This window comes from Sminthopsis crassicaudata, chromosome 5, assembly GCF_048593235.1.
Source record: "Sminthopsis crassicaudata isolate SCR6 chromosome 5, ASM4859323v1, whole genome shotgun sequence".
NCBI classification, from domain to species: Eukaryota; Metazoa; Chordata; class Mammalia; order Dasyuromorphia; family Dasyuridae; genus Sminthopsis; species Sminthopsis crassicaudata.
The window spans coordinates 228,331,507-228,350,189 of record NC_133621.1 but is presented as its reverse complement, the minus strand read 5'-3'; the positions used below and the strand labels follow the sequence as shown (position 1 = coordinate 228,350,189).

The following is an 18,683-nucleotide window of genomic DNA, read 5'->3' as shown; positions in this document are numbered from 1 at the left end:
CATTTCACAACCTATAAGCCTATTCTAATTGGCCTAGCTCAGCTCCATTTGCTCAATGTTCCTTTAGTATATCTATTTTTTTTATTTTAATAGTTTTTATTTACCAGATATATGCATGGGTAATTTTACAACATTAACAATTGCCAAACCTTTTCTTCTATTTTTCCCCCTCCTTCTCCCCCTCACTCCCCAGATGGCAGGTTGACCAATACATGTTAAACATGTTAAAGTATGAATTAAATACTATATATATACATGTCCAAACAGTTGTTTTGTTGTATAAAAAGAATCGGACTTTGAAATAGTGTACAATTAGCTTGTGAAGGAAATCCAAAATGCAGGTGGACAAAATTAGAGGGATTGGGAATTTTATGTAGTGGTTCATAGTCATCTCCCAGAGTTCTTTTGCTGGGTGTAGCTGGTTCAGTTCATTACTGCTCTATTGGAACTGATTTGGTTCATCTCATTGTTGAAGAGGGCCACATCCATCAGAATTGATCATCATATAGTATTGTTCTTGAAGTATACAACGATCTCCTGGTCCTGCTCACTTCACTCAGCATCAGTTCATGTAAGTCTCTCCAGGCCTCTCTGAAATCATCCTGCTGGTCATTTCTTATAGAACAATAATATTCCATAATATTCATATACCACAATTTATTCAGCCATTCTCCAATTGATAGACATCCACGTAGTTTCCAGTTTCTGGCCACCACAAAGAGGGCTGCCACAAACATTCTTGCACATACAGGTCCCTTTCCCTTCTTTAAAATCCCTTTGGGATATAAGACCAGTAGTAACACTGTTGGTTCAAAGGGTGTGCACAGTTTGATAATTTTTTGAGCATAGGTCCAAATCACTCTCCAGAATGGCTGGATTTATTCACAACTCCACCAACAATGTATCAGTGTCCCTGTTTTTCCTACATTCCCTCCAACATTCTGCATTATCTTTCCCTGTCATTCTAGCCAATCTGACAGGTTTGTAGTGGTATCTTAGTTGTCTTATCCTTCAGTATATCTAAACCTGACTTTTACTCCATTTGATGTTATATTACAAACTTTCCTGTGTATTCAATTGAGTGTATTCTGTCTTTTAGGCTCTATTATAAGTGATGCTTCTACTAGGGATTTTATAGCATAGTTTACCAGTGGGTTTTAAGAGAGAGAAGGCTTTATCATGAAAAACACTCAAAAGACAAATTTGCAAATTTTAAATGCAATTTATTGCAGACACACAAGAAAATGAAGACTTTGAGACTTCTTCCAGGTAAGTCACCCAACCAGCTTACATCTTATACAAAAAAAAAGACAACAATAATAACAACACAGAATTTGTTGCTATAGGATGGAGACACACTCCCTATAAGGGCTGGATTGAAATGGCTCTCCTACTTGGCTTGGGGGAAACTTTTGAAATGTAGAGTGGGCAGTGATGAAGGTGGATTTTTTTCAAGCTGCATCCTCATTATTAATCAAGGAAAGTGGTCTTTCATACTCAGACATTGCTTCACTAGTCAAGACACAGGAAGAGGGAAAATCTGATGATGAAGGCCAGGATAGAGAAAAGCTATGAAAGGGAAAAATGGGGAGAACATGGCTCTACAAGGCCAGGGTCATCAGCAACCCTTCCTATGCACCCACAGAGATGAGGTTCAGTGAAAGCCTGAGGTGGAGATGCCTACTGGTTGGATAACTCAAGAAAACCTTTAAGAATCAAAATCAGAGAAAGAAATTAGAGGTCTTTAGGAAAACAAGATGAACTGCTGCAGTCCACCACTTTTTATTTTCCTCAAGTAAAGTTGAAGTCTTTGACTTCAAGAATTGACTGAAAATAAACACAGACATTGATCTAAAGGACAGCTAGCAGGGTAGGGAGCTCTGGCTTTAATTGGTGACTGTAGAATAACTTGTAGAAGTAAATTTCATACTAGAGCCTCCACTGGAGCTCTTGACACCCCAGAGCCACCACCAGAGCTGCTGCTGCCTCCTCCTCCAGAGCTGGAGCCCCGACCTCCTGAGGATCCATAGTTGCCTCCTCCAGAGCCAGAGCCAGAGCCAGAGCCAGAGCCAGAGCCCGAACCAGAGCCAGACCCTCGGCCTCCTGAGGAACCATAGCTGCCTCCTCCAGAACCGGAGCCCCTGCCTCCTCCAGAACCGGAACCTCTGCCTCCTCCAGAGCCATAACTGCCACCTCCTCCACTGGAGCCATATCTGCCTCCTCCAGAGCTGGAACCGTAGCTACCACCTCCACCTCCGAAACTTCCTCCTCCACCACCAGACACAGAGACATGGCTGGTGCTCACAGCTGGGGAAGAAATTTCTGCTGTTACTTTTGGGAATACCCTTCACTGGACAAAGTCCCTTCCATCCCAAGAAAATTTTCAAGTGTCTAAAAATGATTCTTGATACTTACACACACTCACGTTGGGAACACACTCTCCAGACACCCTAAAAGAAAGATGGAAAGACAGTTCCTGTGACTCAGTACAACCAACCCATTCTCCTTCCCATACTTGACATTTCTGAACTTTCCTGTAAGCTGTTCCTTTCTTCATCTCTCAATCTAAATCTGTCCTCCTCGTTTCAATATCATGAATCAATTCCCAGAAATCATCATTAATTAGCTTCAATTTCCTGTAGCCCTTGGCACCAAAAGCACTTCTTTCCACAAGCCTGGGAAATAGTTCCAAAAGGCTTGAAGACCACTGGATTTCTGGCATACTGGATAGTAGGAGAGAGGATGGGGTTGGACTCAGAGAACCCCACTTCTAATACTATCTCTGCCACTTAATGGCTCAGACCATACACTTAACCATCCGAACCATCAATTTTCTTATCTAGGAAAGGAGAGGGAATGCAATGGCCTCTACGGTCCATTTCATTTCAAAATTGAGGATTCTATAATCTAGATGCACATGTTGCCTCTATGACTACCTATGAAAGTTGAGGAAAGAAATTTAAGGCCTTTGCTCCTGAGGGGCCTCATTTCTGACATATGAAAGTTGGACTCCATGACCCTTGAGGTTCCATTCATCCCTGGATCCTCTACCCCTATACTCCTTTATAACAAGTGCTAGGCTACAGGAATGTTAATTCCTCATCATGCAGTCTCAAAGATCCTGTCCTCACAGGATGTTCCATTACCCAGGATGTTCCATTCCCTTGCCCTGAGTGTGGTTCAACAGAGTCTTCAGTGCTCATCTCTCACCTGCTCTCCTCTCCCTCCAGAAGCTTCCTGTAGGTGGCTATCTCAGCATCCAAGGTCAGCTTAACATTATACAGCTCCTGGTAGTCTCGCATCAGCCGGGTCATGTCCTCCTTGGCCTTCTGCAGTGCATCCTCCAGGTCTGTCAGTTTGCCCTGTGCATCTTTCAGGGCATTCTCCCCACGCTGCTCTGCATCGGCAATGGCTTGCTGGAGCCGGGCAATCTACAGAAGACAGCAAATCATGTACATGGATCAAGTCCTCTGCCTCCTACTCACTACCACCACCACCCACAACTAATCTCAGCTCCTCCTGGGAATCCTGAAGCCAAATTGCTATTTCCACCCAAAGACTCAATCAGGAACATTGTTCCCATAATAGAGTAACAATAACAGGAACAAAGGTAGTAACTATAACTACCATTTAGGCAACACTTTAAAAGTTGCAAAGAATCTTAATTGATGCTTGCAACAAGCTTCCAAGATGGCTGCTACTTTGATCCCCATCGGACAAATGAGAAAACTGAGGAAGAGAAAGGTAAAAATAACATGTCCAGGGTCACACAACTAGAAAAGATTAAGGCAGGTTTCAAACACAAATCTAGTGCTTCTATCTATTGCCAAGAATACTTTAAACAAAAAGCAAAAACCTGGGACTAAGAACATTTTGTCCATATTTCCACCTTCAGATAGGAATCTTCAATTAGGTAATAAAATCTTAGACACCTAATACTACCTCAGAACTTTTCTAAAATCCTCCTTCTACATCCTGAACAAGGAATCCTCTAGACTCTCCTCAAGCATCTCCAGTGACAGAGAATCCCCTAATTGACAAGAGAATGAATTCATCTGTCAACTCTCCATCTTGAGCACTAGAAATTGTTGGCCTTTAGGGCTTCACCACAAGGTTCTCCCAAGGAAACCCTACTCTAAGTCACACTTCTGTGGGGTCCTCAAAGTCCAGAATCTCAAAGATGGCAGGGACCTTTCAAGTCACCTATGCCAAACTGGAATCATTTTCAGAATCAAGAAAGCCTCACTCAATAGCCCCAAGCTAGCTCAGAGGAGGAGGGTGAAGGAAACCAGTACCTGCTTCTTCACTGAATCAATTTCAGAATTCAGTCTCTGAATCATTCGGTTCATCTCAGAAATCTCCGTTTTTGTGTTTCTCAGTTGGTCTCCATGTTTCCCAGCAGTCACCTGGAGCTCTTCATACTGAAGGCAGGAGAGCAAAGAGAGGAGACGTGAGTACATCTTGACATACCTAGGTAAACCTTGGGCACAAAGTGCAAGGAAGCCAGAGGCCTGTTGGGAGAGACTCTGTATCCACTCACTTTGTGCTGGTACATGGTCTCAGCCTCAGCTTTGCTCCTCTGGGCAATCTCATCATACTGACTTTTGATTTCATCAATGATGCTACTCAAGTCCAGGCTCCTGTTGTTGTCCATGGAGAGGATGACATTGGTGTTGCTGATGTCAATCTGCATCTGGGATAGTTCCTACAACATACAACATTTCTGTGATGTCTGTGCTTTCCAGAAACAAAACATGAACCAGCATACATAGGATATTCCCAGAGTCTCTTTGATGCAGAGTGAAGAGGTGGGTGTAAGTGAATGATCATGAACTGACTTACTGTTTCATACAAGATATTGTAGAAGTTGATGTCATCTTGCAAAAGATCTGTCTTGCCCTGAAGGTCAGTCTTGTTCATATAAGCATTGTCCACATCCTGTGAAATTAGAAGAAAAAGTCAGGGAATGACTATCCATCCATTCAGAAAAAAAATGACATCCTGCTCTCTGCTTACCCAGAATAACCTCTGGCCTGAAAAAATTCTTCACTTTCCCAAGATACTAGGGATGAAGAAGCTTGACTCTTGAGCTATACTTCTCTTTACCCTACCCATCCTTTGGAGTCTTGGGAAATTCCCTCACTTGCAAAGGGGAGATCTTCTGGCTGTGCTTCCCACATTGCAGGCAGAAATACAAGGAAGGCAACTTATTTGAAGAGCCAGAGAGCCAGAGAAGGATGACAAGAAATACTAAGATTTCTCTTCAGCTGTAAATTGAACCTAGAGTTTGATTCTTGCTTCTTTTGGGGCTAATATAGTGAACCAGTGCTTATTTTTCTGGATAAAAAATGTGACCTTCATTCTGTTGCCTTGACTCACTTTCTTGATGGTCACAAATTCATTCTCTGCATCTGTACGTTTGTTGATTTCATCTTCATATCTGTTGAAGGGGAAAAGACAAGATGAATTCAGGAGGTTTGAGAAAGGATATAACCTATAATTGACTTCTGTATAAAATTCCATCAGTCTAGGAATGTCATTTTATCCATCTCTGCTTCTAGTCAACTTGATTGTTTAACTTTGTCTAAGGCACACTTCTAGGGGAACATGTTTCTAAAAATGATAGATTGCCTTGGAAAAGGAAGGCAGGCAGGAAGGAAGGAAGGAAGGAAAGAAGTTTCAAAGGGACAAAAGAAGAAAGAAAAGGAAAGAGAAAGGGTGAGGTCAAAGGAAAAAGTGAAGAACAAACAAAGAAAAAATACAAATATTTAGTAAACAAACTATGTTCCAGTAGGGGCAACTGGGGAGCATAGGATATAGAGTGCCACACCTTAATAGCAGGAAAACCTGAATTCCCATCTTATCTCAGACATATTATGGTTGTATTACACTAGGAAAGTCACTTAACCCTATTTAGCTCAGTTTCTCATCTAAATTGAAATGGATGAGGAAAAGATAAATAACTCCAGTATCTTTATCAAGAAAATCCCAAAAGGAATCCCAAAGAATTAGACATGGCTAACCCCATTGAAGAACAACATGTTCCAGGTACTATGCTAAGTGATTTACAAATATCCTGTCATTTGATTCTCAAAACCAGACTGGGAGTATGTGTTATTATTATCCACTTTTTGTAGATGAAAAAACTGAGATCAAATTGATAAGAATTGACAGATTAGGTGACTTGCCCAGAATCACACAGTTAATATATGCCTGAACCTGGATTGGAATTCAGTTCTTTCTCATTCTCAGAAAAGTTTCCTGGACCCCCATCTGTCTTTCAGGAGGAAAAATGCCATTCAATTAGTCTTCCTCTGTTCCCTGATATTCTCTAGAGTCCCCTCACGTTATTCTCTGGGAAGACTTCCAGGGGCAATGGTTTAGTCATTGAGGACTGAGGCAAGGATAGTTGGGTGCATACTTTTTCTTGAAGTCTTCCACCATGTCTTGCATATTACTCAATTCTGACTCCATCCTTGAGCGGTCACTCTTCAGTGAATCTAGCTTCTGCCTAAGTGTAGACACATAGGCTTCAAAGAGGGGCTCCAGGTTGTGGCTACGAGTGGAAGTGTCCACCTGCTGCAGCAGCTCCCATTTGGTCTGCAAAACCTGGTTCTGCTGCTCCAGGAATCGCACCTGAAAATACCAAGACCCCCAAAGTCGTCATTCAAGGGATACGTCCTAGGAAATGCTGGTCCCCAAGAGCAATCCAGAAGAAGACTCTGGAACAAGACAGGGAATCCTTGTTCTTCCATCATTCTCAAATCAAGGCAAGCAAAGGAAGAACAACGTGAATGAGCTGGCACATTTGAAGCTGAAAGCTTCCATAGATATTTCAGCTACTAGAATGGGAGCTTCTTGAAAAACAGGGCCCATCTTGCTTTTAGAGTAGTACCTCCAGCCTTCTGCTTGTACCAAAGGCTTAATAAATGTTTTATCCCTTCCTTTTTCCCTTCCTTCCTTCCTTTCTTCATTCATTCATAGCCATAATCAACTGTCCTCTATATTTCCATTCAGATAATTCCTCAACACTAGTGATTGTAATCAATTTGAATTTGACATTCACAAGAAAGCAGCAAGAACCTCTTCCAAAAAATATCCCTGATCAATATAAATCATTTTGCTTCCACTGGAATGACAATTCCCATTTCTATAGCACTGCAAAATTAAAGCAAGTGTTAAAAAATTTTAAATCACTAAAACAGATAATCTGTATGACTGAGGACAAGTGAATAACCTTCTCTGATCCTCAATTTTTTCTTCTATACAATGGGAATAGTAATATAAGAAGTACTCACCAGCTATGTTTGGTGGCTCAAATGAGATAACACAAGTAAAACGATAGGTAAAAATTTATCAATAGGTATGTTAATAATAGCTATCATTGTTGTTTCTATTACACTGGGTTTTGCCTGAATAACTATCAAAAATGTTTGCTTTTCCTAAGGACATCCCCAAGACTTTCTAGAAGTCAAAAAAACAGGAAAGCATTACTGGAGAAAACTAAGCTAGCACACTTTGAATCAACATTGGACAACTGGGAGTTGACTGTATTGATGATCAACCTCAGAGTCAAGGAAAATATGTTTATTTTCATGGTTGACAAATGAGGAAAAATCTATAATTTCATCCTATGGAATTTCCTCAGTGTCCCGCAGAGAGGTTCACCTGCTGACATTAGCGTAGAAATATTCACAAATCGCTGAGAATACTATTTCCATATATAGGGCTCTTGACAAGAAATAACTTCAACACTCTTTTAAATAAACATTTGAATTATGATAATAATGATCATGAAAAATAAAATATAAGACTATGAGATTTGTAAAGGATGTTACAAAGATTATGTTATTTAACCCAGGCAATAATCCTGGAAGATAGTTAATCTTATTAACCTCATTTTACAGATGAGCCAATTTAGGCAGACAGATTAAATGACTTGCCCAAGATCACATGGCTAATAAATGTCTAGGTCAAGTTTCTACTCAGCTCTTCCTGAATCCTGGATCCAGGTTGGTCTTCAGACCATTTCAGATCTCAAAGTTCTCCTTTATACCTTTACCCATTTCTATCACTTTAAAGTATTCCATAAATCTCTACTCCAGCCAGGTACTAAGTTAAATAATAATTATAATAAATTCTCTCAAGGGCTCTCAATATACTGTCTTCATAACAGAGTCATCCTTATTTAAAAACAAAATAAAATAAAAGCAAAAAAATAAAATAAAATCTAGTGCAGATGTTTTACATATGAAGAACCTGAGATTCAGACAGGTGGAAGATAGCAGTTGTCATCCACTAGGTAAGTGCTAAAGCAGAGGCACAACACCAAGTCCCACAGACTCAAATCCATTGTCTACACACACACACACACACACACACACACACACACACACTGCTCTCTCTTCCTAAGAAGAAAGTCAAAAAATAGCTTAAGAATTCAATGGAGAAACATTTGGAGTTCAGCTCCAAAAAGCCTTTCGTTAAGAGCACTGCCTCTTCACCTTCCACTATTTTTATGGACCAAAAACTCTGGGGATGCTCTTCTCTGCCTCCCCAGGTCATATAGGCACTAGCATCCTTCACAAGCATCCATCATCCAAGCATGATACCTTGGAGTTGGAGATTATTCAACCTCCGTTCCCCACCTCACTCCTTTGCCTCATCTATGTCAAATAAGCTGAATGCACCCACCATCAGCAACAGTAACCACAAGTACTCACTTTGTCAATGAAGGTGGCAAATCTGTTGTTGAGGTCCTTGATCTGTTCCCTCTCTTGTTCCTTCACCTTTTGAATATTAGGGTCAATCTCCACATTGAGGGGTTGCAGGAGACCCTGGTTGATGGTTACCTCCTGGATGCCTCCAGGGGGACAGACAGGCCCAAAGCCTCCTCCGCCAAAACCACCACCTCCTAAACCCCCAAAGCCGCCACCACCAAAGCCACCGCCGCTGCCACCAAAACCACGCCCACCATAGCCACCACCACCAAAGCCGCTACCACCATAGCTGCCACCACCAAATCCACCACCACCATAGCTGCCCCCACCCAATCCTCCACCGCCAAAACCTCCTCTTCCATAACCTCCTCCTCCTCCACCAGCAACACTCTGACAGATTTTTTTAGAGCCTCCCAAATTAACCAGACTCTGGCTGCCAAAACCACCACCACCACCAGCTCTATAGCTTCCACTTGAAAATCTACCTCCACCTCCTCCACTCCTGCGGACAGTGGAGCTGCTGGTCACCCTGCGGGTGCAGGAGATCCCAGCAGAGCCTGAGCTGAAGCCACCACCACCACCACATCGATAGCCAGATCTGGAACTAAATTGTCGACTCATGTTGAACCAAGAAGGGGACAGATAGCAAAGGACAGGACCAAAGAGCAAGGAGCTAAGCACTCCTCTACTAGCAGCAGAGTGACTTCCTCTTTATATATAGATTGGAGGAGCTGGGTTTGGTCCCATGGAGTCAGTGCAGATTTAGAGCAATCTGAAGGGTTTGGTTTGCCTTGCAGCCATGCAAGATCTTTACGAGCCCCAACAATACAATAAACACTACACACCTAGCTCCCAGGATGGGCACTGGAAATTGCTGCTCCTGCAAAATCTATTCAAGTACTAATTAGTTTATCAAAGAAATCTCTCCTCATCAAACTCACTTGATGCTAGGGAAGCAGGACCCCAAAAGTGTTTCCTGATACTTCTGCTTGGTCTTTCATCAACTTCTCTTTGATTCAGAGTTTGTCTTTCACTCTGCAGGAAAGCTGTACTCCTACATCTCCCTGTATCAGCCCCTGTATTGCAGGAGGATATTCTCATGCCCTTCAAGTTTTCAGACTTGCCTTCCTGACTCCCAGCTCTCTCTAGGTTCCCAATTCGACAGTTCAATTACCCTCCCTTCCTTGCCCCCCCCCCCCGTTTTCAAATCCTGGCTCCTCTAAGAAGATCCTTCTTATCCAAATAGTTCACATTCAGGGAATGATTTCTAGACTATCACCCTGTGAGATAAGGCTCCCATTTTACTTTCAAGGACACTTCCAGCAAGGAAGTTCAAAGAGGTCCAGTCCTAGGGTCCCAGATCACATGACTAGTTAAGAAGGGTCAGGGCCAAAAGTCAACCTCACTTCTCCTAACTCCGAGTTCAGCACTTCTCCATCATCCCAGATTGATGAAAAGATATCAATAGACAAAACTGAGAAACTATACGACTTGGAATCCAGAGGGCCTGAGTTCCAATCCAGCCTCATCTACTTCTTAGCTCTCCCTCAGCCTTTCTTTCCTTCAGTTTCCTCATCTGTAAAATAGGAGTAAGTAGAAGCACCGATCTCCCCAGGCTACCATGAAGATCTGATGAGATAAAATATAGAGAGTGCTTCCCAAACTTCAAAGAGTGACAGGTTTCTTTAATTCTCCCCTACCTTGGGCATAGAATTCCTGTAGTTGCTGTCTCCATAATGATCATCTCAGCTACCCATTAAATTCCCTTCTCCAAAGTCATTCCTACTCTTGGCCCATCTGTGACATAAGTAGACTAGTGACCATTAATGCTTAGTTTTGTGGTGTTCTTGCTGTGATCCCTATATATTTATCTTTATCAGCAAGTATTTGATCCCAAGTTCCTAGATGATAGAGAATGTTTTGGTGGACTTCATAGAGGAGAATGGTATCCAAAAAACGGTATCCCCCACATCCAGAAGACTTAAACTTGACACTCCTTTCCTCCCCCCCAAGTTCAAGTACCACTTGGTATACATAGATCCTGAGTCAGTTTCTTTCTCTAAAGAATAGGGACACATTTTTTTTTTAATTCCCTGCCTCCATAAGGATAGTGAAGGGATTGGATGAAATTTAGCACCCAGAGGACTCTGTAAACTTTCAAGAGCTACAGAAAGGTCAGTTATTGTAGTTCTCAAGAGTGCTAGTACAGCCCACTATCCCCACCCACCCCACCCTATCCCCAGGAGATGCCTGCTTTCTAATATGGAGAATCTGTCCCTAAGAGGAGGAACACTGGAGGGGTGCTTTTCTCAATGAAGCCAGAAGCCAGTGATCTTATGAAAATAAGAACTAGTGCTTATGCCTTGAGCCTGAGCAAAGTTTGGGGGGCTGGCTTAAGAGAAAACAAGCATCTCTTCCCTGGGTTCAAGCAAGTCCTGCTTCTGACACATCCTGCCTACCATCATTGCCTCAAAGCTCTAGCAACGCCCTGATACTAGAATGTGCAGACGTGGGGCTGACCTGTATTGTCAGAAGAAGGCTCTTTACCTGGGAATTCCCCTATCCTGATGAAATTCCAGGTGTATGCCATATCCCTTTTCTCTCTCTAACAAAATCCTTTTCTGATATCCATCGGATTTCTTCAGAGAAGAGCTCTGAGTTTCCTACTAGAAAGATTTTTCCCCAAGAAGAGATTGAAGGATACTAATAATCAAGTGAGATAGTAAATTGTAAGGCTCTTAAGTTCAGAAAAATGTTTCCTATAAATATTGTGGGAAGGAGAGCAGCTTAAGCCTTGTGATTTTGTTAACAAGAAGCACTAGACCACATTCCTAGTATTTGTAGAAGAGACTAAATAATAATGAAGCATTTCTGTGCCAATAGTGAGGCAACATGGGCTTTGAGATCTAATATCTTCCATAGTCATAGACATGGTGAAATTAGACTGACAAAAGGCTTGAAGCTGATTTTGATGCCCTTTAGTTATCTTAAAAGAAGAAATAAAACAAATGGAATTCTTTCTTCTAATGAAGAGAGTAGGGAAAAGAGAAGGAATTTACTATTCTCATAATTTGGCCATATGAGAAAAATACAAACATGAAAAAGAGTAGCAAGAATAAACATCACATAAAATTTATTCTTATCTGAATTGACAGTAAAGAACTGCCCATATAGGCAAGGCTTGATGTGAAAAGGAATAGGTAAAAAAGGAAAGAATTATCACTGAAATATATATGCATGTATATGATATAAAAATATTGCAGAAAAGTAAATGCAGATTAGTAACTTTAGGAGCATAATTTCAACATGAATGTACTAAATTATAGCTTATCCAAGAATGTATTAATGTGCCTGATTTTCCACAGCTCCTTTTGTAAAATCAGCTTTACTAATATGAGAGGCATTAGGGAGAAGTTTGGGGTTGTTTTAATTTGCATTTCTCTAAATATTGTTCATTCTGATAAAAAAAAATGTTGGCAATAACTGGCGTGGATTCTTTCCCTCAAGAACTACTGTTCATTCCAATGGACTTTTGAGGGAGAGAGCCATCTGCATCCAGAGAGAGGACTGTGGGGACTGAATGTGAATCACAACATAGTATTATTTTTCACTTTTGTTGTTGTTTGCTTGTTTTTTATTTTGTTTCTAATTTTTTCCCTTTTTGATCTGATTTTTTGTGCAACATGATAATTGTGGAAATATGTATAGAAAAATTGCACATCTCTAAAATATAATATATAACATATAACTTACCATCTAGGGGAAGGAGTGGGGGGAAGAGAGGGAGAAAAAATTTGGAACACAAGGTTTTGCAAGGGTGAAAATTGGAAACTATCTTTGTATATATTTTGAAAATAAAAGGTTATTATTTTAAAAAGAATTACCTGTTCATATTTTTTATCTTTTTTCTCTTTGGAGATGGCTCTTATTCATAGGCTTTTAAATTCATTTCTTAATGTTTTAAAAAAATAAGACTTTTTTAAATGAAAAAAATGTTACAAAGATCCCCAGTTATGTTTTCTTTCTAATTTTTGTTACATTTATTCGCTTGTACAAATTTTTCCAATTTATATCATCAAAAATTGTCCATTTCAATTTCTATGACCCACTCTATCCTTTGTTAGATCTAAAACTTCCTATATTCATAGATCAGAAAAGTAATACTTTTCCTTTATCCCCTAATTTGTTTGTGGGATGTCTATTTCTAGATATATCATGCTTCCATTTAAACTTTATCTTGGTATATGGCATGAGCTATTGGTCAAAAGCCAATCATCTCCAGGTAGCTTCCAGTTTTCCCGAAGTGTTTTATAAAATCACGAATCCCTAGCCAAGTAGCTGAGGTTTAATTCTAAAAAGTTGTGCATAGTCTTTACCTCGTGGATACCACTGCACCCCAACAAGATCAAAGAAAGAAGAAAAGGAGTGTGAATGTGTATGGATGTATGTCTATGTAGATATGTGTGTGTATATATATATATATATATATACACATATATATATGTATGTGTATATACATTTATAGTCACACATATACGTATATATATACACACATATTCATGCTGTCTCTCTTTTTGTGGTAAAGAACTGGAAATGAAGAAGATCTGCATTAAGAAGAATAGCTGAATATATGATAATATGTGAACATAAAAAAATGTTGTAAAGATATATCATTGTACTGCCAGAAACATCAAAGGGAACATTTACACAGAAAGCTACAAAGACATGTATGAATTGATGGAGAGTAATATGAGTAGAAGCAGAAAAAAGATTTCTTCTTGGCTCTGTTTTTGCATCAGAACTACTTTAAAAGTCTATTTTTTGAAAGGTTTCTCTTCCCTCTGTCCTAATATAATTATTGTAAATATTATTAAATAGAATAACTAAATATTTTAATTATATTTACTAATCATATTAGAAAATTATAAATGCTAGCAAATAAATACTATTCAGTATTTCAGGGCAAATTATTCTTGGTTTCTAAGTGTATAGCTTTTGTCTTTTGAAATGTCATGTGTGTGTGTGTGTGTGTGTGTGTGTGTGTGTGTGTGTGTGTGTGTGTGTGAAAAATGCCCTGGAGAAAGAAATTCTAAACTTTGACAAATTTTATTTATAGAAGTTGAATTATAAAAATGAACATCTTTGAAGGAGTTAACAACACTGCTGAATCCAATGATCAATCCTAAGGATCAATGAGAAAAAATATTACCCACATCTTGGTAAATGGGTGTTAAAAAAAAACTTATAAAGAAGAAAATACACATTTTTTAAATGGCCAATATTGAAATTTATTTGGATTTATTGGGCATATTTGTTTGCAGAGTTTTGTTTTTTGCTTTCTTCAATTCAAGGAATTAAGAAAATAAGTGCTCATTTATTTACAAAACAAAAATTGAGGGAGACAGTTATACGCTTATGTGTATCATTTTTGAGTCTGTGTTGAATTTATCATATAAATTATAAATACAAGCTGTCCATAATAAAGATTCATGGTTTCTAAAACCAAGCCTCTCTTTCTATTACTCAAATTTATTGATTTTTTTAAAAAATTGGAATAACTGACCATTTTTTAAATGTTTGAGAGTAAGGCATTTCAGAACTAGTATTGGGTAATGCAATCCTCACCATCTCCATCTCAAGCATGGCATCTTGAAATGGAAAAGAGAGCCGATGGTAAATTCCAAGGAGAGCTAACTCTGCCAACTGGCAATCAAGACTCAAGTTGCAAAGAGGAGCAGATCATAGGAGCCCAGATAAGAAAAGTCCCAATCAATGATGCTGCACTCAGGAGAGAACTGTGAAAAGATCCCATAAGGAAAGAAAGAACATTGTTGGTGTTGTTCAGTCATTTCTATTGGGTCCAAGTCCTTGTGACCCCATTTGGGGTTTATTGGCAAAGATACTGGAATGGTTTGCCATTTCCTTCTGTAGCTCATTTTACAAATGAGGAAACTGAGGTAAACCAGGTTAAGTAACTCACCCAGGGTCACCTAGCTACTAAATGTCTGAGGCAAAATTTCCACTGTCTTCCTGACTCTAGGCCCAGCATTCTATCCACTGCACCACGTAGCTGCCCTAAAGAACACTGAAGTCCTGTAATTTTGCAAGCAAGAGTTTCTATCAATCTATTTTATCTTATCTGTTTACCTATATGCACATATACATAAATATGTATGTATTTATACATATATACACACATATGCATATATGTATTACACATATATTCCCTAAAAGTGTGTCCCACTTCCCTATGATTTTATAGGTATTTGTAGGAGAATTGCCTCAGTTGATGGAAGGAATGTTTTATAGCTACTATCTTTAATATTTCTTCTTAAATTTTCTCTTTGAACTAATTGGATCTGTCAATGCACAGATATTTATTGGGTATTTCTTATGCAGTAAACACTGTGCTGTGTGCTGAACATGCAATAAGGTGGGAGAAGGCAAAAATTGACCCTGCCCTCAAGAAGCTTATGTTCTAATAAGAGGTGTACATAAATAAACATGTATAAAATGTACATAGGGCAGATGGAAAGTAACCACAGAAAAAGAAGTACCAGCTATTCAGAGGGAGGAGAAAACACAGGATAGCCATGTAATCCTTCCTGCAGAAAATGATGAATAAGCCAAGTCAAGGAATTCTGAGGGGTAAAGATTAAAAGAGAGAACACCCCAGGAGCAGAGGAAGCCTATACAAAGCCACAGAGGTGGGAACACAGGAAGAAGGAACATAGAGTAGGGCATTTGCGTTGAATCCCAGAATGAATGGAAGAGAGTAATGTGTGAGAGGTCTAGAAAAAGAACGAGTTCATGATGTGGAGAACTTTAAATATAAAACAGAGGCATTTATTTCTATTTCATCCTAGAGATAAAGAGGAACCAGTGGAGTTTATAAAATAAGAGACTAGCATCATCTGACCTCAGAAGGTCTGACTACATAGCACAGGCAAGAAATATTGAAAGCCCATGTAAGGTGGGTGGCTGCCTGAGTGTATAGAAGAGGTCGAAGAGAGAAAGAGAGTAGAGGGAGAAATGGCACAGAATGGGAAATAGTACATACAAGTAAGGAGAGAGTGAATAGTCAGCATGATTTGTGTTACAAATGTTAAAATTGGGAAGATGCTGATATCCTCAACAGAAATAAATGAGTTTGGAAAAGGAGTATTTGCCAAGGGGAAAGATAATGAGTACTACCTTGTACATTTTAACTTTGAAATGCCAAAGGGTCATCGAATTGAAAATATCCAATAGACAACAGAATTGATAATGTGGTACTAGAACTCAGGAAAGAGGGGAGACAAAGACAAAAACTCAGAGAGAGAAACAGACATAAACATAAAGACAGAGACAGAGACAGACAGAAAGACAGAAATAGACAGAGAGAGAGTCACAGAAATTGTAGAAACCATGGGAGGTAATTAGATCACCAAGTGAGAGAATGTAAAGAGTAAAAAGACTAGGATAGAGTCTTGTAGCTCATTTATCAATTGGGGTGCAGCATGAAAAATGGCCTAGCATAGGAGACTGAGAGTCAAATAAGTAGAAGGAAAACCAAGAAAGAAAGTCATTTAAAAAAGAGAGAGAGAGAAAAGAGACTTAAACAAAGAAATGCTTAACTGTCAAATGCAGCACAAGGGTCAAGATGAATGACTGAATACAAGGCCTTTTCTATTGGGTAATTTCAAGATCACTGGTAACTTGGAAGAGAGCCTTCCTTCCAAGCTTCAGTTGGGAGTAAGGTTCTTCATAAGGAACCTTACGTCATTATAATAGCATTATAAATTAACTCTGTGACAATAGGATGTCAGTCAGGCAGCTAACATATATTTGTCTCTTACAATATGCTAAGGCATTGTGCTAAGCACTGGGGATACTAAGAAAGACAAATGATAGTCTCTGTCCTCCTGAAACTCATTATTTAATGGAGGAGAAAATATACAGTTAACTGTAAGAAAACAGGATAAATGGAAAATAATCAACAGAAGGAAGGTGCTTGGATTAATAGAGATTTAAAAAGACTTCTGGAGAAGATGGCAATTCAGCTGGAACTTAAAAGAAGCCAAGGAATCCAGGAGGCAGAAATCACAAGTGAAAATATCCCAGGCCTGGGGGAACAGAGTGACAATGCCCAGAGTTAGCCAATGGAATGTTGTGTGTGGAAGACTACTTGTGTAAGAGTGTAAGAAGACTGGAAAAGAAGGAGGTGGCTAAATTCTGAAGGGCTTTGAATGCCAAACAAGGACTTTTTGTTTCTCATGGAGCTAACAGAAAGTCATTACAGTTTCTTGTGATATAGTCAAACCTGAGTTCTAAAGGGAGAGATGGACTGGAGTCAACAGATACTTGAGCATGGGAGGTCGACCAAAAAGGTGAATGCAGTAATCTACATGTGAAATGCTGAGGACCTTCATTAGAATGGTTACAGTATAAGAGAAGAGAAGAGAAGAGAAGGAACTGTTATGAAGGTAAAAAATGAAAGAACTGATTGGACCATTGATTGGAAGGGAGAAAATGAGTTGAAGAAGAACCTCTTGGTTGTGAATCCAGATGCTTGGAATAACGGTGGTATCCTCGACAGAAATTGGGAAGTGAGGGAGAGTGGAACGTTTGGGGAAAAAGATCTTGCTCAGTTTGGGACATGGTGAGTTTAAGGGGTCTAAGGATCATTCAGTTGGAGATAATTAAAGTGTAGTTAAAGATTGAATGAATAAATGACATATATTAGATTATATTGAGATTTCCTGCCATTTCAAAGTCAAAAAACATTTGCATAGCATTGAAAGATTTCCAAAACCCTTTATAAGTATTATTTCATTTCATCTTCTCAAGAGCCAGGGGAATTAGCTGTTATTATTTTACATTTTTAGAAACTAGGGGAATGGGTTAATTGATTTGCCCAAGAACACACAGCTAGTAAGTGTTTAAGGCTGAACTCAGGTCTTCCTTGATTAATTAAATGCTCCATACACTGTGTCATTTCACAACCTATAAGCCTATTCTAATTGGCCTAGCTCAGCTCCATTTGCTCAATGTTCCTTTAGTATATCTATTTTTTTTATTTTAATAGTTTTTATTTACCAGATATATGCATGGGTAATTTTACAACATTAACAATTCCCAAACCTTTTCTTCTAATTTTTCCCCTCCTTCTCCCCCTCACTCCCCAGATGGCAGGTTGACCAATACATGTTAAACATGTTAAAGTATGAATTAAATACTATATATATACATGTCCAAACAGTTGTTTTGTTGTATAAAAAGAATCGGACTTTGAAATAGTGTACAATTAGCTTGTGAAGGAAATCCAAAATGCAGGTGGACAAAATTAGAGGGATTGGGAATTTTATGTAGTGGTTCATAGTCATCTCCCAGAGTTCTTTTGCTGGGTGTAGCTGGTTCAGTTCATTACTGCTCTATTGGAACTGATTTGGTTCATCTCATTGTTGAAGAGGGCCACATCCATCAGAATTGATCATCATATAGTATTGTTCTTGAAGTATACAACGATCTCCTGGTCCTGCTCACTTCACTCAGCATCAGTTCATGTAAGTCTCTCCAGGCCTCTCTGAAATCATCCTGCTGGTCATTTCTTATAGAACAATAATATTCCATAATATTGATATACCACAATTTATTCAGCCATTCTCCAATTGATAGACATCCACGTAGTTTCCAGTTTCTGGCCACCACAAAGAGGGCTGCCACAAACATTCTTGCACATACAGGTCCCTTTCCCTTCTTTAAAATCCCTTTGGGATATAAGACCAGTAGTAACACTGTTGGTTCAAAGGGTGTGCACAGTTTGATAATTTTTTGAGCATAGGTCCAAATCACTCTCCAGAATGGCTGGATTTATTCACAACTCCACCAACAATGTATCAGTGTCCCTGTTTTTCCTACATTCCCTCCAACATTCTGCATTATCTTTCCCTGTCATTCTAGCCAATCTGACAGGTTTGTAGT

At 39.3% G+C, this 18,683-nt stretch overlaps 1 protein-coding gene across 1 annotated transcript; it reads right to left on the bottom strand.

Moving 5' to 3' along the window:
- Positions 1-1,202: 1,202 nt before the first annotated feature.
- On the bottom strand, positions 1,203-9,425 carry LOC141544299 (keratin, type II cytoskeletal 1-like). The gene is given in 10 exon segments (XM_074270306.1): positions 1,203-1,960; positions 1,963-2,307; positions 2,416-2,450; positions 3,211-3,431; positions 4,296-4,421; positions 4,541-4,705; positions 4,843-4,938; positions 5,380-5,440; positions 6,422-6,636; positions 8,724-9,425. Coding segments are annotated over 10 exon segments (1,956 nt in total). The 5' UTR covers positions 9,342-9,425; the 3' UTR covers positions 1,203-1,886.
- Between the last annotated feature and the right edge of the window lie 9,258 nt (positions 9,426-18,683).